Source organism: Anomaloglossus baeobatrachus, chromosome 9 (assembly GCF_048569485.1).
Source record: "Anomaloglossus baeobatrachus isolate aAnoBae1 chromosome 9, aAnoBae1.hap1, whole genome shotgun sequence".
In the NCBI taxonomy this organism is placed as follows: Eukaryota; Metazoa; Chordata; class Amphibia; order Anura; family Aromobatidae; genus Anomaloglossus; species Anomaloglossus baeobatrachus.
This window is the reverse complement of record NC_134361.1, coordinates 212,785,986-212,812,954: the sequence shown is the minus strand read 5'-3', so window position 1 is coordinate 212,812,954 and position 26,969 is coordinate 212,785,986. Positions and strand designations below refer to the sequence as shown.

The window sequence follows — 26,969 nt, the reverse complement described above, 5'->3', positions numbered from 1 at the left end:
TAGCCGCAGAGGAACATCTGTGAGGTCAGAGGTCCCAGTCTGCGTCTTGCCCTCCTAATTACATCCTTGGTTCCTTCTTGACCCCTCGCCATTATCTCGTGTCGGGCATGCCCCCCCCCCCCCCCCCCCCCCCCCGATCCCCGGATGAGCCGCGCCCGCTCTTAATTAGTTTCCAAATTGCTTAATTACATCTAAAAGTTGATATCAGCGTTCATAAAGAATTCATGGAGAAATCAGTAAATAAAGACGTGGGCGCCTGAATATTAATTACTATTAATTAATAATGGGAGGCAAATAAATTAGGGATGGGGAGAAAGCGGGGGAAAAAAGCGGAGAGGCGAGGAAATCCTCAGCGAGCGCACGGTCCTGCTTTATTCTCGCTAATTAGTGGAGCGGCTCATCTGGGGGATTATTACTCCTAATTAACTTACACTTATTTACCGAAAATTAGCCCCATTTGTAAGCAATAAGATCCGAGGACATTAGGAAAAAAGAGGCGGCGGCGGAATAGCGCCACCTTTATCCATGGCTGTATCTGGTATTGCAGGTCAGCTCTGTTGTGAAACTACAAACCCCAGCATGCCCGGTACTAACGAGTTTGCATTTCTTTCCACAGTTCTTACATTTGTACTAAGCAAGCCGCGGTCTCTGGCCCCTTACACCCCGCGTATACTGCTGCACGGACCGCCCGGCAGCGGGAGGAGCCTCCAGGCGGCGCTGTTGGCACAGAAATATGACATTGTAAATGGTAAGTCTGCTTTCATTTTTCAAAAAATGGCGCCCCTCTTGTGCAATGGCAGTGCCTGGTATTGCAGCACGATAATCAATTTTCCTGCATTGCAGATTCTGCCTCTGAATATCAGCACAGACCGGCCGAGGTCTCCGCTGTAAAATCACAGTATAACCTTCCACGCGGGCCCCATTACTACATATGGGACCGCAGGAGACAAGATACTTTACTTCCCAGGGTACAGATATAAGCCGGCCACCCCCGGTCCATGCTGATATTCTGGACCCCTGGAGACCAGATACTTTACTTCCCAGGGTACAGATATAAGCCAGCCGCCCCCGGTCCATGCTGATATTCTGGACCCCAGGAGACAAGACACTTTACTTCCTAGGGTACAGATATAAGCCGGCCTCCCCCGGTCCATGCTGATATTCTGGACCCCAGGAGACAAGATACTTTACTTCCCAGGGTACAGATATAAGCCGGCCGCCCCCGGTCCATGCTGATATTCTATACCCCAGGAGACAAGATACTTTACTTCCCAGGGTACAGATATAAGCCGGCCGCCCCCGGTCCATGCTGATATTCTGGACCCCAGATACTTTACTTCCCAGGGTACAGATATAAGCCGGCCACCCCCGGTCCATGCTGATATTCTGGACCCCAGGAGACAAGATACTTTACTTCCCAGGGTACAGATAGAAGCCGGCCGCCCCCGGTCCATGCTGATATTCTGGACCCCAGGAGACAAGATACTTTACTTCCCAGGGTACAGATATAAGCCGGCCACCCCCGGTCCATGCTGATATTCTGGACCCCTGGAGACAAGATACTTTACTTCCCAGGGTACAGATATAAGCCGGCCACCCCCGGTCCATGCTGATATTCTGGACCCCAGGAGACAAGATACTTTACTTCCCAGGGTACAGATATAAGCCGGCCACCCCCGGTCCATGCTGATATTCTGGACCCCTGGAGACAAGATACTTTACTTCCCAGGGTACAGATATAAGCCGGCCACCCCCGGTCCATGCTATATTCTGGACCCCAGGAGACAAGATACTTTACTTCCCAGGGTACAGATATAAGCCGGCCTCCCCCGGTCCATGCTGATATTCTGGACCCCAGGAGACAAGATACTTTACTTCCCAGGGTACAGATAGAAGCCGGCCTCCCCCGGTCCATGCTGATATTCTGGACCCCAGGAGACAAGATACTTTACTTCCCAGGGTACAGATATAAGCCGGCCTCCCCCGGTCCATGCTATATTCTGGACCCCAGGAGACAAGATACTTTACTTCCCAGGGTACAGATAGAAGCCGGCCGCCCCTGGTCCATGCTATATTCTGGACCCTAGGAGACAAGATACTTTACTTCCCAGGGTACAGATATAAGCCGGCCACCCCCGGTCCATGCTGATATTCTGGACCCCTGGAGACAAGATACTTTACCTCCCAGGGTACAGATATAAGCCGGCCACCCCCGGTCCATGCTGATATTCTGGACCCCAGGAGACAAGATACTTTACTTCCCAGGGTACAGATATAAGCCGGCCACCCCCGGTCCATGCTGATATTCTGGACCCCTGGAGACAAGATACTTTACTTCCCAGGGTACAGATATAAGCCGGCCACCCCCGGTCCATGCTATATTCTGGACCCCAGGAGACAAGATACTTTACTTCCCAGGGTACAGATATAAGCCGGCCTCCCCCGGTCCATGCTGATATTCTGGACCCCAGGAGACAAGATACTTTACTTCCCAGGGTACAGATAGAAGCCGGCCGCCCCCGGTCCCTGCTGATATTCTGGACCCCAGGAGACCAGATACTTTACTTCCCAGGGTACAGATAGAAGCCGGCCGCCCCCGGTCCATGCTGATATTCTGGACCCCTGGAGACAAGATACTTTACTTCCTTGGGTACAGTTATAAGCCGGCCGCCCCCGGTCCATGCTGATATTCTGGACCCCTGGAGACAAGATACTTTACTTCCCAGGGTACAGATAGAAGCCGGCCACCCCCGGTCCATGCTATATTCTGGACCCCAGGAGACAAGATACTTTACTTCCCAGGGTACAGATATAAGCCGGCCACCCCCGGTCCATGCTGATATTCTGGACCCCTGGAGACAAGATACTTTACTTCCCATGGTACAGATATAAGCCGGCCACCCCCGGTCCATGCTATATTCTGGACCCCAGGAGACAAGATACTTTACTTCCCAGGGTACAGATATAAGCCGGCCTCCCCCGGTCCATGCTGATATTCTGGACCCCAGGAGACAAGATACTTTACTTCCCAGGGTACAGATAGAAGCCGGCCTCCCCCGGTCCATGCTGATATTCTGGACCCCAGGAGACAAGATACTTTACTTCCCAGGGTACAGATAGAAGCCGGCCGCCCCCGGTCCATGCTATATTCTGGACCCCAGGAGACAAGATACTTTACTTCCCAGGGTACAGATATAAGCCGGCCGCCCCCGGTCCATGCTATATTCTGGACCCCTGGAGACCAGATACTTTACTTCCCAGGGTACAGATATAAGCCGGCCGCCCCCGGTCCATGCTGATATTCTGGACCCCAGGAGACAAGACACTTTACTTCCCAGGGTACAGATATAAGCCGGCCACCCCCGGTCCATGCTGATATTCTGGACCCCTGGAGACCAGATACTTTACTTCCCAGGGTACAGATAGAAGCCGGCCGCCCCCGGTCCATGCTATATTCTGGATCCCTGGAGACAAGATACTTTACTTCCTTGGGTACAGTTATAAGCTGGCCACCCCCGGTCCATGCTGATATTCTGGACCCCTGGAGACCAGATACTTTACTTCCCAGGGTACAGTTATAAGCCGGCCGCCCTCGGTCCATGCTGATATTCTGGACCCCTGGAGACAAGATACTTTACTTCCCAGGGTACAGATATAAGCCGGCCACCCCCGGTCCATGCTATATTCTGGACCCCAGGAGACAAGATACTTTACTTCCCAGGGTACAGATAGAAGCCGGCCGCCCCTGGTCCATGCTATATTCTGGACCCTAGGAGACAAGATACTTTACTTCCCAGGGTACAGATATAAGCCGGCCACCCCCGGTCCATGCTGATATTCTGGACCCCAGGAGACAAGATACTTTACTTCCCAGGGTACAGATATAAGCCGGCCACCCCCGGTCCATGCTGATATTCTGGACCCCTGGAGACAAGATACTTTACTTCCCAGGGTACAGATATAAGCCGGCCACCCCCGGTCCATGCTATATTCTGGACCCCAGGAGACAAGATACTTTACTTCCCAGGGTACAGATATAAGCCGGCCTCCCCCGGTCCATGCTGATATTCTGGACCCCAGGAGACCAGATACTTTACTTCCCAGGGTACAGATAGAAGCCGGCCGCCCCCGGTCCATGCTGATATTCTGGACCCCTGGAGACAAGATACTTTACTTCCTTGGGTACAGTTATAAGCCGGCCGCCCCCGGTCCATGCTGATATTCTGGACCCCTGGAGACAAGATACTTTACTTCCCAGGGTACAGATAGAAGCCGGCCACCCCCGGTCCATGCTATATTCTGGACCCCAGGAGACAAGATACTTTACTTCCCAGGGTACAGATATAAGCCGGCCTCCCCCGGTCCATGCTGATATTCTGGACCCCAGGAGACAAGACACTTTACTTCCCAGGGTACAGATATAAGCCGGCCACCCCCGGTCCATGCTGATATTCTGGACCCCTGGAGACCAGATACTTTACTTCCCAGGGTACAGATAGAAGCCGGCCGCCCCCGGTCCATGCTATATTCTGGATCCCTGGAGACAAGATACTTTACTTCCTTGGGTACAGTTATAAGCTGGCCACCCCCGGTCCATGCTGATATTCTGGACCCCAGGAGACAAGATACTTTACTTCCCAGGGTACAGATAGAAGCCGGCCGCCCCCGGTCCATGCTATATTCTGGATCCCTGGAGACAAGATACTTTACTTCCTTGGGTACAGTTATAAGCTGGCCACCCCCGGTTCATGCTGATATTCTGGACCCCAGGAGACAAGATACTTTACTTCCCAGGGTACAGATAGAAGCCGGCCGCCCCCGGTCCATGCTGATATTCTGGACCCCAGGAGACAAGATACTTTACTTCCCAGGGTACAGATATAAGCCGGCCTCCCCCGGTCCATGCTGATATTCTGGACCCCAGGAGACAAGATACTTTACTTCCCAGGGTACAGATATAAGCCGGCCTCCCCCGGTCCATGCTGATATTCTGGACCCCAGGAGACAAGATACTTTACTTCCCAGGGTACAGATATAAGCCGGCCTCCCCCGGTCCATGCTATATTCTGGACCCCAGGAGACAAGATACTTTACTTCCCAGGGTACAGATAGAAGCCGGCCGCCCCTGGTCCATGCTATATTCTGGACCCTAGGAGACAAGATACTTTACTTCCCAGGGTACAGATATAAGCCGGCCACCCCCGGTCCATGCTGATATTCTGGACCCCTGGAGACAAGATACTTTACTTCCCAGGGTACAGATATAAGCCGGCCACCCCCGGTCCATGCTGATATTCTGGACCCCAGGAGACAAGATACTTTACTTCCCAGGGTACAGATATAAGCCGGCCACCCCCGGTCCATGCTGATATTCTGGACCCCTGGAGACAAGATACTTTACTTCCCAGGGTACAGATATAAGCCGGCCACCCCCGGTCCATGCTATATTCTGGACCCCAGGAGACAAGATACTTTACTTCCCAGGGTACAGATATAAGCCGGCCTCCCCCGGTCCATGCTGATATTCTGGACCCCAGGAGACAAGATACTTTACTTCCCAGGGTACAGATAGAAGCCGGCCGCCCCCGGTCCCTGCTGATATTCTGGACCCCAGGAGACCAGATACTTTACTTCCCAGGGTACAGATAGAAGCCGGCCGCCCCCGGTCCATGCTGATATTCTGGACCCCTGGAGACAAGATACTTTACTTCCTTGGGTACAGTTATAAGCCGGCCGCCCCCGGTCCATGCTGATATTCTGGACCCCTGGAGACAAGATACTTTACTTCCCAAAGTACAGATAGAAGCCGGCCACCCCCTGTCCATGCTATATTCTGGACCCCAGGAGACAAGATACTTTACTTCCCAGGGTACAGATATAAGCCGGCCACCCCCGGTCCATGCTGATATTCTGGACCCCTGGAGACAAGATACTTTACTTCCCAGGGTACAGATATAAGCCGGCCTCCCCCGGTCCATGCTGATATTCTGGACCCCAGGAGACAAGATACTTTACTTCCCAGGGTACAGATAGAAGCCGGCCTCCCCCGGTCCATGCTGATATTCTGGACCCCAGGAGACAAGATACTTTACTTCCCAGGGTACAGATAGAAGCCGGCCGCCCCCGGTCCATGCTATATTCTGGACCCCAGGAGACAAGATACTTTACTTCCCAGGGTACAGATATAAGCCGGCCGCCCCCGGTCCATGCTATATTCTGGACCCCTGGAGACCAGATACTTTACTTCCCAGGGTACAGATATAAGCCGGCCGCCCCCGGTCCATGCTGATATTCTGGACCCCAGGAGACAAGACACTTTACTTCCCAGGGTACAGATATAAGCCGGCCTCCCCCGGTCCATGCTGATATTCTGGACCCCAGGAGACAAGATACTTTACTTCCCAGGGTACAGATAGAAGCCGGCCGCCCCCGGTCCCTGCTGATATTCTGGACCCCAGGAGACCAGATACTTTACTTCCCAGGGTACAGATAGAAGCCGGCCGCCCCCGGTCCATGCTGATATTCTGGACCCCTGGAGACAAGATACTTTACTTCCTTGGGTACAGTTATAAGCCGGCCGCCCCCGGTCCATGCTGATATTCTGGACCCCTGGAGACAAGATACTTTACTTCCCAAAGTACAGATAGAAGCCGGCCACCCCCTGTCCATGCTATATTCTGGACCCCAGGAGACAAGATACTTTACTTCCCAGGGTACAGATATAAGCCGGCCACCCCCGGTCCATGCTGATATTCTGGACCCCTGGAGACAAGATACTTTACTTCCCAGGGTACAGATATAAGCCGGCCTCCCCCGGTCCATGCTGATATTCTGGACCCCAGGAGACAAGATACTTTACTTCCCAGGGTACAGATAGAAGCCGGCCTCCCCCGGTCCATGCTGATATTCTGGACCCCAGGAGACAATATACTTTACTTCCCAGGGTACAGATAGAAGCCGGCCGCCCCCGGTCCATGCTATATTCTGGACCCCAGGAGACAAGATACTTTACTTCCCAGGGTACAGATATAAGCCGGCCGCCCCCGGTCCATGCTATATTCTGGACCCCTGGAGACCAGATACTTTACTTCCCAGGGTACAGATATAAGCCGGCCGCCCCCGGTCCATGCTGATATTCTGGACCCCAGGAGACAAGACACTTTACTTCCCAGGGTACAGATATAAGCCGGCCACCCCCGGTCCATGCTGATATTCTGGACCCCTGGAGACCAGATACTTTACTTCCCAGGGTACAGATAGAAGCCGGCCGCCCCCGGTCCATGCTATATTCTGGATCCCTGGAGACAAGATACTTTACTTCCTTGGGTACAGTTATAAGCTGGCCACCCCCGGTCCATGCTGATATTCTGGACCCCTGGAGACCAGATACTTTACTTCCCAGGGTACAGTTATAAGCCGGCCGCCTTCGGTCCATGCTGATATTCTGGACCCCTGGAGACAAGATACTTTACTTCCCAGGGTACAGATATAAGCCGGCCACCCCCGGTCCATGCTATATTCTGGACCCCAGGAGACAAGATACTTTACTTCCCAGGGTACAGATAGAAGCCGGCCGCCCCTGCTCCATGCTATATTCTGGACCCTAGGAGACAAGATACTTTACTTCCCAGGGTACAGATATAAGCCGGCCACCCCCGGTCCATGCTGATATTCTGGACCCCTGGAGACAAGATACTTTACTTCCCAGGGTACAGATATAAGCCGGCCACCCCCGGTCCATGCTGATATTCTGGACCCCAGGAGACAAGATACTTTACTTCCCAGGGTACAGATAGAAGCCGGCCGCCCCCGGTCCCTGCTGATATTCTGGACCCCAGGAGACCAGATACTTTACTTCCCAGGGTACAGATAGAAGCCGGCCGCCCCCGGTCCATGCTGATATTCTGGACCCCTGGAGACAAGATACTTTACTTCCCAGGGTACAGATAGAAGCCGGCCACCCCCGGTCCATGCTATATTCTGGACCCCAGGAGACAAGATACTTTACTTCCCAGGGTACAGATATAAGCCGGCCACCCCCGGTCCATGCTGATATTCTGGACCCCTGGAGACAAGATACTTTACTTCCCAGGGTACAGATATAAGCCGGCCTCCCCCGGTCCATGCTATATTCTGGACCCCAGGAGACAAGATACTTTACTTCCCAGGGTACAGATATAAGCCGGCCTCCCCCGGTCCATGCTGATATTCTGGACCCCAGGAGACAAGATACTTTACTTCCCAGGGTACAGATAGAAGCCGGCCTCCCCCGGTCCATGCTGATATTCTGGACCCCAGGAGACAAGATACTTTACTTCCCAGGGTACAGATAGAAGCCGGCCGCCCCCGGTTCATGCTATATTCTGGACCCCAGGAGACAAGATACTTTACTTCCCAGGGTACAGATATAAGCCGGCCGCCCCCGGTCCATGCTATATTCTGGACCCCTGGAGACCAGATACTTTACTTCCCAGGGTACAGATATAAGCCGGCCGCCCCCGGTCCATGCTGATATTCTGGACCCCAGGAGACCAGATACTTTACTTCCCAGGGTACAGATAGAAGCCGGCCACCCCCGGTCCATGCTGATATTCTGGACCCCTGGAGACAAGATACTTTACTTCCCAGGGTACAGATATAAGCCGGCCTCCCCCGGTCCATGCTATATTCTGGACCCCAGGAGACAAGATACTTTACTTCCCAGGGTACAGATATAAGCCGGCCTCCCTCGGTCCATGTTGATATTCTGGACCCCAGGAGACAAGATACTTTACTTCCCAGGGTACAGATAGAAGCCGGCCGCCCCCGGTCCATGCTATATTCTGGACCCCAGGAGACAAGATACTTTACTTCCCAGGGTACAGATATAAGCCGGCCACCCCCGGTCCATGCTGATATTCTGGACCCCTGGAGACAAGATACTTTACTTCCCAGGGTACAGATATAAGCCGGCCTCCCCCGGTCCATGCTGATATTCTGGACCCCTGGAGACAAGATACTTTACTTCCCAGGGTACAGATATAAGCCGGCCGCCCCCGGTCCATGCTGATATTCTGGACCCCTGGAGACAAGATACTTTACTTCCTTGGGTACAGTTATAAGCCGGCCGCCCCCGGTCCATGCTGATATTCTGGACCCCAGGAGACAAGATACTTTACTTCCCCGGGTACAGATATAATTCGGCCACCCCCGGTCCATGATGATGTTCTCCTGGGGCGCACGACCTGGAGGTGCGTGGATGCAGACGTCACGCTGTCGGCCTTCTCAGGAACGCTGGGGTCTCATCAGCAGCCACCGACTAACCACAAATGTTTCACCAGTCACTTCTCTGTATTGACAGTTTCCTGCGGTCGGATCTTGAAGGAAGCGGCGGCCGACCAGACGAAAACCGGACTCCTCATCCAGCCGTACCTCGAGAGCGAGCAGCAAGGTGTGTGTGCGGTGAATACGGGGTCACATCAGCACCCAGATAAGATCCCACCTCTGGCCCCGCTCCCTCCTGCAGAAACGAAAGGCTCCTCCTTTATATCTGATGTATACGGGCTCCTCCTTTATATCTGATGTATATGGGCTCCTCCTTTATATCTGATGTATACGGGCTCCTCCTTTATATCTGATGTATAAGGGCTCCTCCTTTATATCTGATGCATACGGGCTCCTCCTTTATATCTGATGTATACGGGCTCCTCCTTTATATCTGATGTATATGGGCTCCTCCTTTATATCTGATGTATATGGGCTCCTCCTTTATATCTGATGTATAAGGGCTCCTCCTTTATATCTGATGCATACGGGCTCCTCCTTTATATCTGATGTATACGGGCTCCTCCTTTATATTTGATGTATACGGGCTCCTCCTTTATATCTGATGTATACGGGCTCCTCCTTTATATCTGATGTATACGGGCTCCTCCTTTATATCTGATGTATACGGGCTCCTCCTTTATATCTGATGTATACGGGCTCCTCCTTTATATCTGATGTATACGGGCTCCTCCTTTATATCTGATGTATACGGGCTCCTCCTTTATATCTGATGTATACGGGCTCCTCCTTTATATCTGATGTATACGGGCTCCTCCTTTATATCTGATGTATATGGGCTCCTCCTTTATATCTGATGTATATGGGCTCCTCCTTTATATCTGATGTATATGGGCTCCTCCTTTATATCTGATGTATATGGGCTCCTCCTTTATATCTGATGTATACGGCCTCCTCCTTTATATCTGATGTATACGGGCTCCTCCTTTATATCTGATGTATACGGGCTCCTCCTTTATATCTGATGTATACGGGCTCCTCCTTTATATCTGATGTATACGGCCTCCTCCTTTATATTTGATTTATACGGGCTCCTCCTTTTATATCTGATGTATACAGCCTCCTCCTTTATATCTGATGTATACGGGCTCCTCCTTTATATCTGATGTATACAGCCTCCTCCTTTATATCTGATGTATACGGGCACCTCCTTTATATCTGATGTATACGGCCTCCTCCTTTATATCTGATGTATACGGCCTCCTCCTTTATATCTGATGCATACGGCCTCCTCCTTTATATCTGATGTATCTGGGCTCCTCCTTTATATCTGATGCATACGGGCTCCTCCTTTATATCTGATGTATACGGCCTCCTCCTTTATATCTGATGTATACGGGCTCCTCCTTTATATCTGATGCATACGGCCTCCTCCTTTATATCTGATGCATACGGCCTCTTCCTTTATATCTGATGTATACGGGCTCCTCCTTTACATCTGATGTATACGGGCTCCTCCTTTATATCTGATGCATACGGGCTCCTCCTTTATATCTGATGTATACGGGCTCCTCCTTTACATCTGATGTATACGGCCTCCTCCTTTATATCTGATGCATACGGGCTCCTCCTTTACATCTGATGTATATGGGCTCCTCCTTTACATCTGATGTATACGGGCTCCTCCTTTATATCTGATGTATACGGGCTCCTCCTTTACATCTGATGTATATGGGCTCCTCCTTTATATCTGATATATACGGGCTCCTCCTTTATATCTGATGTATACGGGCTCCTCCTTTATATCTGATGTATATGGGCTCCTCCTTTACATCTGATGTATATGGGCTCCTCCTTTATATCTGATATATATGGGCTCCTCCTTTATATCTGATGTATATGGGCTCCTCCTTTATATCTGATGTATATGGGCTCCACCTTTATATCTGATGTATATGGGCTCCTCCTTTATATCTGATGTATACGGCCTCCTCCTTTATATCTGATGTAAACGGCCTCCTCCTTTATATCTGATGTATACGGGCTCCTCCTTTATATCTGATGTATCTGGGCTCCTCCTTTATATCTGATGTATGCGGGCTCCTCCTTTATATCTGATGTATATGGGCTCCTCCTTTACATCTGATGTATACGGGCTCCTCCTTTATATCTGATGTATACGGGCTCCTCCTTTACATCTGATGTATACGGGCTCCTCCTTTACATCTGATGTATAAGGGCTCCTCCTTTATATCTGATGTATGCGGGCTCCTCCTTTATATCTGATGTATATGGGCTCCTCCTTTACATCTGATGTATACGGGCTCCTCCTTTATATCTGATGTATACGGGCTCCTCCTTTATATCTGATGTATAAGGGCTCCTCCTTTATATCTGATGTATGCGGGCTCCTCCTTTACATCTGATGTATAAGGGCTCCTCCTTTATATCTGATGCATACGGGCTCCTCCTTTATATCTGATGCATACGGGCTCCTCCTTTATATCTGATGTATACGGGCTCCTCCTTTATATCTGATGTATACGGGCTCCTCCTTTATATCTGATGTATACGGGCTCCTCCTTTATATCTGATGCATACGGGCTCCTCCTTTATATCTGATGTATACGGGCTCCTCCTTTATATCTGATGCATACGGGCTCCTCCTTTATATCTGATGTATGCGGGCTCCTCCTTTATATCTGATGTATATGGGCTCCTCCTTTACATCTGATGTATACGGGCTCCTCCTTTATATCTGATGTATACGGGCTCCTCCTTTATATCTGATGTATAAGGGCTCCTCCTTTATATCTGATGTATGCGGGCTCCTCCTTTACATCTGATGTATAAGGGCTCCTCCTTTATATCTGATGCATACGGGCTCCTCCTTTATATCTGATGCATACGGGCTCCTCCTTTATATCTGATGTATACGGGCTCCTCCTTTATATCTGATGTATACGGGCTCCTCCTTTATATCTGATGTATACGGGCTCCTCCTTTATATCTGATGCATACGGGCTCCTCCTTTATATCTGATGTATACGGGCTCCTCCTTTATATCTGATGCATACGGCCTCCTCCTTTATATCTGATGTATATGGGCTCCTCCTTTATATCTGATGTATACGGGCTCCTCCTTTATATCTGATGTATATGGGCTCCTCCTTTATATCTGATGCATACGGCCTCCTCCTTTATATCTGATGTATATGGGCTCCTCCTTTATATCTGATGTATACGGGCTCCTCCTTTATATCTGATGTATATGGGCTCCTCCTTTATATCTGATGTATATGGGCTCCTCCTTTATATCTGATGTATATGGGCTCCTCCTTTACATCTGATATATACGGGCTCCTCCTTTATATCTGATGTATACGGGCTCTTCCTTTATATCTGATGTATACGGGCTCTTCCTTTATATCTGATGTATATGGGCTCCTTCTTTATATCTGATGTATACGGGCTCCTTCTTTATATCTGATGTATACGGGCTCCTTCTTTATATCTGATGTATACGGGCTCCTCCTTTACATCTGATGTATACGGGCTCCTCCTTTACATCTGATGTATACGGGCTCCTCCTTTACATCTGATATATACGGGCTCCTCCTTTATATCTGATGTATACGGGCTCCTCCTTTACATCTGATGTATACGGGCTCCTCCTTTACATCTGATGTATACGGGCTCCTCCTTTACATCTGATATATACGGGCTCCTCCTTTACATCTGATGTATACGGGCTCCTCCTTTACATCTGATGTATACGGGCTCCTCCTTTATATCTGATGTATATGGGATCCTCCTTTATATCTGATATATATGGGCTCCTCCTTTATATCTGATGTATACGGGCTCCTCCTTTATATCTGATGCATACGGCCTCCTCCTTTATATCTGATGCATACGGCCTCCTCCTTTATATCTGATGTATACGGGCTCCTCCTTTACATCTGATGTATATGGGCTCCTCCTTTATATCTGATGCATACGGGCTCCTCCTTTATATCTGATATATACGGGCTCCTCCTTTATATCTGATATATACGGGCTCCTCCTTTATACCCTATTTCTGTGGGCACCTTTATATATACTGTACGTACGCCGCTGTCTGCCAGTGCAGAGTTACAGATATGTGTAACCAGGAATTCTCTGCAGCACATTCTCCTTTTTCTGGATTTTCCTTTTCGCAGCCGCCGCTCGCCCCCGTCCTGGGTCCGCGTGCCCTCTCCCACTCCCCTCATTTTACCAGCCCTTTTGACCTCGCTGGTTCGCACTGTGAAGTTTTTTTTCCCCCCTAGATACATTTGATAGTTGTTGTCGTGGGGGGATGAGAAAGAAGAAAGCGTCTATAGCCGGCGATGGGGGGCTCAGTGGGGACCCTCGCACGCTCCATACTGCGGGTGTAGGAGCTGCAAACAGCACTCGGCTGTGTAAATAATTTACCAGCTGATTAATAGACACACAGGGGTATAATTAGCAGAAGGAGAGACAGCAGCTCCAGTAAAGGGTACAGCGCTTGGGGGAACAAGAGACTTTAAAAAAAAAATATTTTCTTTTTTTTTTTTTTTTTATATTCCTTTTTTTTTTTATTTTATTTGGAAACTTTCTAGGGCGCCGGGTGTTTGAAGATGAGTTGGGAAGAACTCGGCTGCTTCTCGGCTTTTGAAGTGGAAATAGGACACTTTCTATGTGTTGGGTTTAATTTTTCACTAGATTTTGAGCCCTGCAGTGCGAATCCCTTTATATATAGAGCTGTGTGTATATATATATATATTATATATATATATATATATATATATATATATATATATATAATATAATCGGGGAAGGAGAGAGCGCGGAAAACTGCTCCCGTTGCTCCCACCTTTATACAACCCCACCACCATGTATTATACCGCTGACCGAGCAGCGGAGGAAAGGGTTAAGTCTGGAGGCTCCTTCTGAACCCTATGGGGTCCGCGGAAAAAGACAGTAGCATTTATGGCACCCTTAGGACCCCCGTCAGACACAACGACCGCTCCTCTATGGCCGTCTCACCCGGTAGATATCATATTCTTAAAGGGGGTCGTCTCCCATGAAAAGCATATGTCGTACAGTGACCACTGGGGGGTCCGGCTCCTGAGACCCCCATCGATCTAAAGTGTCCCATGTCACCTGCTCATATCCGCTCCATTCACATGGTAGACTTTAGGTGCCCCGTTCTTGGGATCGGTGGGGGTCTCACCAACCGGACCCCCGTTAGCAATCATACATTTAGCAAATCTCCTGTGGATACCCCTTTAATGTTGATGTCCTGTAAAATGGCAGAGGGGCCCCTGAACACGACCTCCGCACCCTGTATAATGCTGCCGTCCTCTAATATAGGAGAGGGTCCCCTGCACCCTGTATAATGCTGCCGTCCTCTAATATAGGAGAGGGTCCCCTGCAGCCTGTATAATGCTGCCATCCTCTAATATGGCAGAGGGTCCCCTGCACCCTGTATAATGCTGCCATCCTCTAATATAGGAGAGGGTCCCCTGCAGCCTGTATAATGCTGCCATCCTCTAATATAGGAGAGGGTCCGCTGCACTCTGTATAATACTGCCATCCTCTAATATGGCAGAGGGTCCCCTGCACCCTGTATAATGCTGCCATCCTCTAATATAGGAGAGGGTCCCCTGCACCCTGTATAATGCTGCCATCCTCTAATATAGGAGAGGGTCCGCTGCACCCTGTATAATGCTGCCATCCTCTAATATAGGAGAGGGTCCGCTGCACTCTGTATAATGCTCCCATCCTCTAATATGGCAGAGGGTCCCCTGTACACGACATCCGCACCATGTATAATGCTGCCGTCCTCTAATATGGCAGAGGGTCCCCTGCACCCTTTATAATGCTGCTGTCCTCTAATATAGGAGAGGGTCCCCTGCACCCTTTATAATGCTGCCATCCTCTAATATAGGAGAGGGTCCGCTGCACCCTGTATAATGCTGCCATCCTCTAATATAGGAGAGGGTCCCCTGCAGCCTGTATAATGCTGCCATCCTCTAATATAGGAGAGGGTCCGCTGCACTCTGTATAATACTGCCATCCTCTAATATGGCAGAGGGTCCCCTGCACCTGTATAATGCTGCCATCCTCTAATATAGGAGAGGGTCCCCTGCACTCTGTATAATGCTGCCATCCTCTAATATAGGAGAGTGTCCCGTGCACCCTGTATAATGCTGCCGTCCTCTAATATAGGAGAGGGTCCCCTGCACTCTGTATAATGCTGCCATCCTCTAATATGGCAGAGGGTCCCCTGCACACAATCTCCGCACCCTGCATAATGCTGCCGTCCTCTAATGTGGCAGAGGGTCCCCTGCACCCTGTATAATGCTTCCGTCCTCTAATATGGCAGAGGGACCTCTTCAGACAGAAGGGTCCGGGCTGGGGTAACACGTCCGCCTCCGTACCCCCTATCCATTTACGGAGGATGACACTGTCCCCACAAGCCACTGCTGTCCCCCCAGGGTTTAGGTAGTAGTGCCGCCTCTGTACACCTGTGACTACACCGCTCATCATCCCATGCTGTCCTCTTATACTGTGGAGGGGTCTTTGCGGCCCCCCAGCACCGGCTCGTCTTTGGCGACATCGTTGGGATTTGCCGTCCTCTTATGCCAGTGTCTTGCCACAGCCGGTGATTGCGGCTATAAAGCCCGCACAGTTACAGGCGATTATCACCGCCATCCTCCTGCGCTGGCCGCAGCATTACACGCAGCTCAGATCCTCGCACCTCCCTTTTATAGCGGAGCCGCAGGATAAATCAGGGCGTAATCTGTGGCGCTACAGACATTTTGCCGCCATCTGTTCCCCTCGCCGCGATTACAGTCGCTCTCGAATTGTCTATTGCATTGTTGACCCCTCCAGATGCCGGAGGCTGCAGTTCACAAGAGCGACCTGCAGATGGCAGCACACAATAAACAAACATCGGGTACCGCGGGCATCCAGTGCGGGCGAGATCACTGCAGGGTGATGGGTGCCCCGAAATCCCTGCCGTGTACCTCCAGCTACACAGGACCCTATTATCACACAGGAGAAGCTTAGATACACAGCTCAGCAGACAGTATCACACAGGATAGGATTAGATACACAGCTCAGCAGATAGTATCACACAGGATAGGATTAGATACACAGCTCAGCAGACAGTATCACACAGGATAGGATTAGATACACAGCTCAGCAGACAGTATCACACAGGATAGGATTAGATACACGGCTCAGCAGACAGTATCACACAGGATAGGATTAGATACACGGCTCAGCAGACAGTATCACACAGGATAGGATTAGATACACGGCTCAGCAGACAGTATCACACAGGATAGGATTAGATACACGGCTCAGCAGACAGTATCACACAGGAGAGGATTAGATACACGGCTCAGCAGACAGTATCACACAGGATAGGATTAGATACACGGCTCAGCAGACAGTATCACACAGGATAGGATTAGATACACGGCTCAGCAGACAGTATCACACAGGATAGGATTAGATACACAGCTCAGAGGACAGTATCACACAGGAGAGGATTAGATACACAGCTCAGCGGACCGTATCACACATTATAGGATTAGATACACAGCTCAGCAGACAGAATCACACAGGATAGGATTAGATACACAGCTCAGAGGACAGTATCACACAGGAGAGGATTAGATACACAGCTCAGCAGACCGTATCACACATTATAGGATTAGATACACAGCTCAGCAGACAGTATCACACAGGATAGGATTAGATACACGGCTCAGCAGATAGTAACACACAGGAGAAGATTAGATACACAGCTCAGCAAACAGCATCACACAGGATAAGATTAGATACACGGCTCAGCACAGTATCACACAGGAGAGGATTAGATACATAGCTCAGCAGACAGTATCACACAGGATAGGATTAGATACATGGCTCAGCAGACAGTATCACACAGGAGAGGATTAGATACATAGCTCAGCAGACAGTATCACACAGGAGAGGATTAGATACACAGCTCAGCAGACAGTATCACACAGGATAGGGATAGATAGACAGCTAAGCAGACAGTATCACACAGGATAGGATTAGATACACAGCTCAGCACAGTATCACACAGGATTGAATTAGATACACAGCTCAGCAGATAGTATCACACAGGAGAGGATTAGATACACGGCTCAGCAGACAATATCACACAGGATAGGATTAGATACACAGCTCAGCTGACAGTATCACACAGGAGAGGATTAGATACACGGCTCAGCAGACAGTATAACAGAGGATAGGATTAGATACACCAGCACAGTCACCCATACATTTGTACTATTGCAGTTAGACACGTTTTTCACGTTTTCTTACACATGTTTGTTTCCTTTGTGTCTATTTGAATAGCACAAAAAAAGAGGGGAAAAAAGCAAATTGGATAGAATTTTACACAAAACTCCAAAAAATGGACAGTACAAAATTGTTGCCACCTTTCCAAAATTGTGGGTAAACAACTTTGTGTCAAGCATGTGATGCTCGTTCAAACTCACCTGTGGTTAGTAACAGGTGTGGGCAATATGAAAATCACCTGAAACTGAAAAAATCTTTGCATTGTGTGTCTGTGTGTGCCGCACTAAGCACGGAGAACAGAAAGAGAAGAAGAGAACTGTCTGATGACTGCAGAACCAAAATAGAGGAAAAATATCAACAACCTCAAGGTTACCAGTCCATCTCCAGAGATCTTGATGTTTCTTTGTCCACGATGCATAACACAATCATGAAGTTTACATTCCATGGCACTCCAGCTAATCTCCCTGGATTTGGACGGCAGAGAAAAACTGATGAAAGGTTGTAATGCAGGATAGTCCGGATGATGTATAAGCCCCAATCACACTCCAAAGAAATTCAAGCTGAAGGCTCAGAGGGCATCGGTGTCAGTGCGAACTATGCGTCCATATCTGAATTACATGGAACGCTATGGAGGAGACCCAGGAAGACCACACTGCTGACACAGACAGAAAAAGCCAAAATGTTCGTGAGGAACCAAAATCCTTCTGGGAAAGCGTCTTGTGGACAGATGAGACCAAGATAGAACTTTATAGTAAAGGACATCATTGTACTGGTTGCTGAAAACAGAATGAGGCCTACAAAGTAAAGATCACAGCACCTACAGTCACACATGGTGGAGACCAGATATGTTTGGGATTGTTTTGCTGCCTCTGGCACTCGGGGTTCTTGACTGTGTGCAAGACATCATGAAATCTGAAGATTACAAAGGATTTTGGGTGGCAATGGAGTGTCAGAAAGCTGGGGGTGCGTCCTAGTTCAGGGGTCTCTTACAGGACAATGACCCCAAACACTTCAAGAAGCCCCAGAAATGGAGGAAATAAAGTGCTGGAGAGATCTGAAGTGGCAGCAATGAGTCTGGATATAAACACCATTGACACCTGTGGAGAGATCTGAAAATTGGGAGAAGAGAAGAGGAGAGAAGAAGACGCCTTCAGATATGAGAGACCTGGAGACGTTTATAAAGACGAGTCTGAGACTCCAGGTGAGAGGAGGAAGAGGCTTGTGGACGGGGATAGGAGGCGACTGATGGAAGGGATTTATTCCAGAGGGTAAAGGGCGCTGATAAATGTTAAGCTGAGGGGGCAATAACTGTGTCCGGATCATTATTGGGGTTTTGTGTGAAATTTGGCTAATAGACACAGAGGAAATACACGTGTGTATAACAAAACCTGTGTAACTAATAATTATCTGGTCATCTTCAGGAACAGTTTCAAGGTGCCGACACTTTCCGCCATAACTGTGTATACATACACTGTGTGCAGAATTATTAGGCAAATGAGTATTTTGATCCCATGATACTCTTTATACATGTCGTCCTATTCCTCGCTGTATAGGCTTGAGAGCCAACTACCAATGAAGTAACTCAGGTGATGTGCATCTCTGTAATGAGGAGGGGTGCGGTGTAATGACATCAGCACCCGATATAAGGGGTGCTTAATTATTAGGCAACTTCCTTTCCTTTGGCAAAATGGGTCAGAAGAGAGATGTGACAGGCTCTGAAGAGTCCACAATTGTGAGATGTCTTGCAGAGGGATGCAGCAGTCTTGAAATTGACAAACTTTTGAATTGTGATCACCGAACAATCCAGCGTTTCATGGCAAATAGCCAACAGGATCGCAAGAAGCGTATTGTGCAAAAAAAGGCGCAAAATAACCGCCCATGAATTGAGGAAAATGAAGCGTGAAGCTGCCAAGATGCCATTTGCCACCAGTTTGGCCATATCTCAGAGCTGCAACGTTACTGGAGTATCAAAAAGCACAAGGTGTGCCATACTCAGGGACAGGCCAAGGTAAGGAAGGCTGAAAACCACCACCTCTGACCAAGAAACATAAGATAAAACCTCAAGACTAGGCCAAGAAATATCTGAAGACTGATTTTTCACAGGTTTTATGGACTGATGAAATGAGAGTGGCTCTTGATGGGCAGATGGATGGGCCAGAGGCTGGATCAGTAAAGAGAGCTCCACTCCGACTCAGACGCCAGCAAGGTGGAGGTGGGCACTGGTATGGGCTGGGATCATCAAAGATCAACTTGTAGGACCTTTTCGGGTTGAGGATGGAGTGAAGCTCAACTCCCAGACCTACTGCCAGTTTCTGGAAGACAACTTCCTCAAGCAGTGGTACAAGAAGAAGTCGCTATCGTTCAAGAAAAACATGATTTTCCTGCAGGACAATGCTCCATCACATGCATCCAACTACTCCACAGCGTCGCTGGCCAGTAAAGGTCTAAAAGATGAAAAAATAATGACATGGCCCCCTTGTTCACCTGATCTGAACCCCATAGAGAACCTGTGGTCCCTCATAAAATGTGTGAACTACTGGGAGGGAAAACAGTCACCTCTGGGAGCAGTGTCTGGAAGCTGTGGTGGCTGCTGCACGCAATGTGGATCGTAAACAGATCAAGCAATGACAGAATCTATGGATGGTCGCTGCTGAGTGTCATCAGAAAGAAAGGGGGCGATATTGGGCACTATTTTTGGGGGTTTTGTTTTTGCATGTCAGAAATGTTTACTTGTAAATTTTGTGCAGTTATATTGATTTACCTGGTGACAATAAACAAGTGAGATGGGAATAGATTTGGTTTTTATTCAGTTGCCTAATAATTCTGCACAGTAATAGTGACCTGCACAAACAGATCCTCCTAAGAAGCCAAATCTAAAAAAACCCTCCAACTGCCAAAAATATTAAGCTTTGATATTTATGAGTCTTTTGGGTGATTGAGAACATAGTTGTTGATCAATAATAAAAGAAATCCTCTAAAATACAACTTCATCATAGTATCATAGTATCATAGTTTTTAAGGTTGAAGGGAGACTCTAAGTCCATCTAGTTCAACCCGTAGCCTAACATGTTGATCCAGAGGAAGGCAAAAAAACCCCAATGTGGCAAACAAGTTCCAATGGAGAAAAAATGTCCTTCCTTCGTCCACATCCGGCAATCAGACTAGTTCCCTGGATCAATACCCTGTCATAAAATCTAATATACATAACTGGTAATATTACATTTTTCAAGAAAGGCGTCCAGGCTCTGCTTAATATTAGTAGTGAATCCCTCATTACAACACCATGCGGCAGAGAGTTCCATAGTCTCACTGCTCGTACAGTAAAGAATCCTCGTCTGTGATTATGATTAAACCTTCTTTCCTCGAGACGTAGCGGATGCCCCCGTGTTCCAGTCGCAGGCCTAGGTGTAAAGAGATCTTTGGAAAGGTCTCTGTACTGTCCCCTCATATATTTATACATTGTGATTAGATCCCCCCTAAGCCTTCGTTTTTCCTGTCTTGGTATTGCAGCCCCCCCATTCCTCTAATAATCTTGGTGGTCTTCTCTGCACCCTCTCCAGTTCAGCTATGTCCTACTTATATATCGGTGACCAGAATTGTACACAGTATTCTAAGTGCGGTCGCACTAGTGACTTGTACAGAGGTAGAACTATATTTTTTTCATGAACACTTATCCCTCTTTTAATACATCCCATTATTTTATTAGCCCTGGCAGCAGCTGCCTGACACTGTCCACTAAAGTGAAGTTTACCATCCCCCCATACACCCAAGTCTTTTTCTGTGTCTGTTTTACCCAGTGTTCTACAATTAAGTACATAATCATAAATGTTATTTCCTCTACCCAAGTGCATGACCTTACATTTATCTACATTAAACTTCAATTGCCACTTCTCAGCCCAATCCTCCAATTTACATAAATCTCCCTGTAATATAAAATTATCCTCCTCTGTATTGATTACCCTGCAGAGTTTGACTTGCCTAATAATTCTGCACACGGTGTATATAGAGGGTGGTGATAGCAGCAGTTCTCCTGATCGGTACATTGTGACACATTGATGTTGTTGGATCTTTGTACTGGTATAATGACGCTCTCCCTTTTTGTCTCTTTTTTTGTTTTTCTCTCCATTTCTCGTTTTTCCCCCCCATTTCTCTCCCTTTTCTTTCCCTCTCCTATTCTCCCTATTTTATTGCCTGTTTCTCCTTTTTCTCTCTCACCCTCTTTTCCCTTTTCTCTCCGTTTCTCACCCCTTTTCTTTATGTTTCTCTCTTTGTTTTGCTCTCTTTCCTCTTTTCTCCGTTTCTCTCCTTTTTTCACCATTTCTCTCTCACATTTTCCTCTCTGGTTCTCTCCCGTTTCTCTCCCTTTTCTCCATTTCTCTTTTTCTCCCTATTTCTCTCCCTTTTCACCCCGTTTCTCTGTTTCTCCCTTTTCCTCTTTCTCTCCCTTTTTCTTCCTGTTTCTCTCCCCATTTCTCCCCATTTCTGTTTCTCTCCCTTTTCTCTGTTTCTCTCCCCTTTTCTCTCTTTCTCTCCTCGTTTCTCTCCCCTTTTCTCTGTTTCTCTCTCTTTCTCGATTTCTCTCCCTTTTCTCTGTTTCTCTCTTTCTCGATTTCTCTCCCTTTTCTCTCCATTTCTCGGTTTCTCTCCCCTTTTCTCTCCCTTTTCCTCCGTTTGTCTCCCTTTTTCTCCTTTTCTTCCTGTTTCTCTTCCTTTTCCTCCTCGTTTCTCTCCCTTTTCCTCCCCGTTTCTCTCCCTTTTCCTCCCCGTTTCTCTCCCTTTTCCTCCCCGTTTCTCTCCCTTTTCCTCCCCGTTTCTCTCCCTTTTCCTCCCCGTTTCTCTCCCTTTTCCTCCCCGTTTCTCTCCCTTTTCCTCCCCGTTTCTCTCCCTTTTCCTCCCCGTTTCTCTTCCTTTTCCTCCCCGTTTCTCTCCCTTTTCCTCCCCGTTTCTCTCCCTTTTTCTCCCCGTTTCTCTCCCTTTTCCTCCCCGTTTCTCTCCCTTTTTCTCCCCGTTTCTCTCCCTTTTCCTCCCCGTTTCTCTCCCTTTTCCTCCCCGTTTCTCTCCCTTTTTCTCCCCGTTTCTCTCCCTTTTTCTCCCCGTTTCTCTCCCTTTTCCTCCCTGTTTCTCTTCCTTTTCTCCGTTTTTTGTCCCTTTTTCTCCCCGTTTTTCTCCCGTTTTCTCTCTCCCTCCAGTGTCGGATCACCTGGTCCTGCGGATCTTGGGCGATCGCCTCAGCAGACTGGACTGTGCCACCCTGGGGTGGGTGCTTCACGGGTTCCCCAGAGACGCGGAGCAGGCCGCCCTGCTGGCCGACGCCGGCTATACTCCTAACAGGTGAGGACCCTGATATCCGGTGTCGTCCACACCAGCCAATCGGATTACGGCGGTATGGTTATCACTACCACCTGATTGGCTGCTGCGATTTGCAGACCTCTCTCTTTAGGTTTCTATCATTTGCACCTCACTGTCACACAGATTGTGACGCCTCCGCTTGCTGTCAGTGAATAGTAAAGCTAATCATTGCTTGCGGCCCCGTACAAAGCGGGGGGGTTGTTGCAGCGTCTTCCTCGCCCGGCCGCTCTCTTGCCACCTGTCTCTTCCAGTCTTGTAAGCCATCACTTTCCTTCTGGTTGTGAATCTCATCTCGCCCGACGTTTCAGCTCAATTTTGCGAGCGCTCAGATGTTTTATGTATACATGGCTTCCCCCGGCGTCAGCGTTCACGGATCGCGCTCTGGACCGGAGGTAATGAAGAGATCACCGCGCCGGCGTCCTGCGCGCCCGCACTGGGGTCCTGCCCGCACCCCTTACACTGGCTGCTCATCTGCATATTGAAATGAGGAAGGCGGAGCCTGCACTAGTCACGTTTTGCATCGTTTTGCTTTACGGTCTTTGCCTCATTTCACATCTTGCACCAGTTTTTAATATCCCGGTGCCGTCACCGTGTTACGGGGCCGATTGCTTTTGGATCTCAGTTTAAAAAATAGCCGCAGTGACGATGACAGCCGAGGAGGGGGCTCCATGCAGGTTATTTGGGACCCCAACAATCTTGTATACTCCATGGTAGATAGGAGGCGGCCGGAGCAGGCACAGGTAAGCACTGGCGGTTCACCGTGCCGCCATCTCTGGGACCCCAATATATAGGCTGGATAGGGGGTCTCCTGAGTCTGAATGGGGGAGGGGAGGACCCATCAGACATTCATGGCATATATGTATTTATTGTGGCCCCTGGGATCGGTTCAGTGTCCTTGTGGCCCTCGGATCGGAGAAGGTTGCCGGCTGTTCGTATATGAGGCTCCATCTCTGGGACCCCAATATATTGGCTGGATAGGGGGTCTCCTAAGTGTGAATGGGAGAGGGGAGGACCCATCAGACATTCATAGCGTATATGTATCTATTGTGGCCTCTTGGATCGGTTCGAACTCATTGTGGCCCTTGGACTGGAGAAGGTTGCCGGCTGTTCATATATGGTCCCGGCGAGTCTAGGGGGCTGAAGACAACGTCCTGCGGAGTTACTGATTCTAGGGGGGCGCACGGCTGCCGTGCAGGGTGTCAAGAAAGTGGCCCCTATTACACAGGGGCAGCTAGCAGGTCACAAAGGAGTGATTCCTATATCACCAGACGTCCAGGAGCGATTTACCAATGGGCACATGACTAGCCGTGGTCCTGGTGGGGTGAGGGAATTTAAAGGGGATGTCTCTCGCCAGTGCAGGCATCAGAAACTGTGCACACCACTGCCTGCTTGGCGGTACAAACGCCATTACAGCACTGTAGGACCTTCCAGGTATCCAACATTTGCTGCAAAAAGAGTGTATGGACATCCCCTTTAAGGCTACTTTCACACATCCGGTTTGAGCAGTGCGGCTCAATCCGGCTGTGAAAACTATGCAACGGATGCGGCGAAAACACCGCATCCTTTGCATAAGTTTTTACATGCGGCCCGTCCGTTTTTTTTCCGGTTGCGGCATGCTACTGAGCATGCGCAGTGGAAAAAACCGCATGCGGCGAGCGGATGCGTTTTTTTCCGCATCGCGCCGCATCCGGCCTCCATAGGTATGCATTGAAAAATGCGCCGCAGCGGCCGGATGCGGCGCAATGCGGTGTTTTTTGCCGGAGCAAAAAACGTTGCAGGGAACGTTCGATCCGGCCGCGGCATCGGCTAAATCTGCCGCATGCGGCAAAAACCGGACCGAACGCAAGTCCCTGCGGCACAATACGGCACTAATGTAAGTCTATGCAAAAAAAAAAACGCAACCGGCGTTACAAAAGCTGGTTGCGGTTTTTCTGCAGAACGCCGTATTGTGCCGCAGAGCAAAAATCCAGATGTGTGAAAGTAGCCTAAGGCCTTTGGCCAAGAAAACAGTAACAAAACCCTCAGCTGTAACTTTTAGTAAGTAAGGAGGGGTTTCCATTCACTTAAAGCAAGCGGGGATCTTGAAAATAACAAGAAATTAAAACACAATTTATATTTAAAAGTTGACCAAAAGTGGGCATCAAACCTCCGATCACGTGCCGGTCTCTCCGGACCTCCCAACTCGTGACATTAGGGGGTCCATAATCAGAGAAGGCAGCGGAGATGTGGCCGGTCTCCCCGGACCTCCCGGCTCGTGACATTGGGGGAGTCTATAATCAGAGAAGGCAGTGGAGATGTGGCCGGCGTCCCTGGACTTCCCAACTCGTGACATTAGGGGGTCTATAATCAGAGAAGGCAGCAGAGATGTGGCCGGCCTTCCCGGACCTCCCGGCTCGTGACATTGGGGGGGTCTATAAATCAGGGAAGGCAGCGGAGATGTGGCCGGCCTCCCCGGACCTCCCAACTCATAACATTGGGGCGGGTCTATAATCAGAGAAGACAGCGGAGAAGTGGTCGGCATCCCTGGACCTCCCGACTCGTGTCATTGGGGGGGGGGGTCTGTCTATATTCAGAGAAGGCAGTGGAGATGTGGCCGGCCTCCCCGGACCTCCCGGCTCGTGACATTGGGGGGGTCTATAATCAGGGAAGGCAGCGGAGATGTGGCCGGCCTCCCCGGACCTCCCAACTCATAACATTGGGGGGGGTCTATAATCAGAGAAGACAGCGGAGATGTGGCCGGCATCCCTGGACCTCCCAACTCATAACATTGGGGGTCTATAATCAGAGAAGACAGCGGAGATGTGGCCAGCATCCCTGGACCTCGCGACTTGTGTCATTGGGGGGAGGGGGGGTCTTTATTCAGAGAAGGCAGCGGAGATGTGGTCGGCATCCCTGGACATCCCGGCTCGTGACATTGGGGTGGTCTATATTCAGAGAAGGCAGTGGAGATGTGGCCGGCCTCCTTGGACCTCCCGACTCATAACATTGGGGGGTCTATAATCAGAGAAGACAGCAAAAATGTGGCCGGCATCCCTGGACCTCCCAGCTCCTGACATTGGGGGGTTCTATAATCAGAGAAGGCAGCCGAGATGTGGTCGGCATCCCTGGACCTCGCGACTCGTGACATTGGGGGGTCTATATTCAGAGAAGGCAGCGGAGATGTGGCCGGCGTCCCTGGACCTCCTGACTCGTGACATTGGGGGGTCTATAATCGGAGAAGGCAGCGGAGATGTGGCCGGCATCCCTGGACCTCCCGGCTCGTGACATTGAGGAGCGTAGATGCTGGAGGTTTGCCGGGCTCGGGTCGGTAGCCATGGACTGACAACGCGGCCGATGGACCAAATCCGGCACAGAATCGGGGTGCAGATTGGACGTCGATTTCGTGGTGATTTCTGCTCTGAAGCCCACTCCCGATCCTGCAGGTGTGAACAGACCCCCGCAGCCACACGTTGCCGTCTGCAATGTGACATGACTGACCCTCTCTTAGAGGGGATTACACCGGCCTCACGTTTTCGGGGGGCAGAGGAGCTGAGAGCAGATGTTGGTGGCGCTCTGCTCGCTGCACCTCCAGCGCGGTGTTGACTCTGCTGCCTCCGCCACCAGACGCAGGGATTGTTCCCCGGGCGGATTAAGCACAATAAACAGCTGATTAATAAAGACTTGAACCGCAGAACGGAGCTGAAATCTGCAGCCAAATCCTGCGCCTGCGAGAGGTTAATAACACCATTACTGGCGGCTCAGTCCCGCCGGCGTGCCGGAGCGCGGTGTAAGCCTTCCCTTACTCCCCGATAATTGAGCTAATAAAACCTCGCTGACCCGTCCGTGCCGCCATTATCTGCCAGTTTACCCAGACTGGACTGGAATATTTATCTTCCGCTATGGATTCCACCCGTGCGCCGCGCACCCTCACGCCACCGCCGCCGCCATTAATGGGCCGTAATTGGATCCACAGACGGCGGATAATTAACAATCGTGCTGGTTACCGAGCCGACCGCGGACGCCGGCTCATT

General features: G+C 49.7%; 1 protein-coding gene across 2 annotated transcripts in view; it reads left to right on the top strand.

The window, feature by feature from the left end:
• AK8 (adenylate kinase 8) overlaps positions 1–26,969 on the top strand; it is a 91,899-nt gene that overhangs the window by 44,549 nt on the left and 20,381 nt on the right. For both annotated transcript variants that reach the window (XM_075324395.1, XM_075324393.1), the window contains 3 exons: positions 617–748; positions 9,341–9,430; positions 22,800–22,941. In XM_075324395.1, coding sequence (XP_075180510.1) covers positions 617–748; positions 9,341–9,430; positions 22,800–22,941 — 364 coding nt within the window. The remainder of the gene's footprint in view (positions 1–616; positions 749–9,340; positions 9,431–22,799; positions 22,942–26,969) is intronic.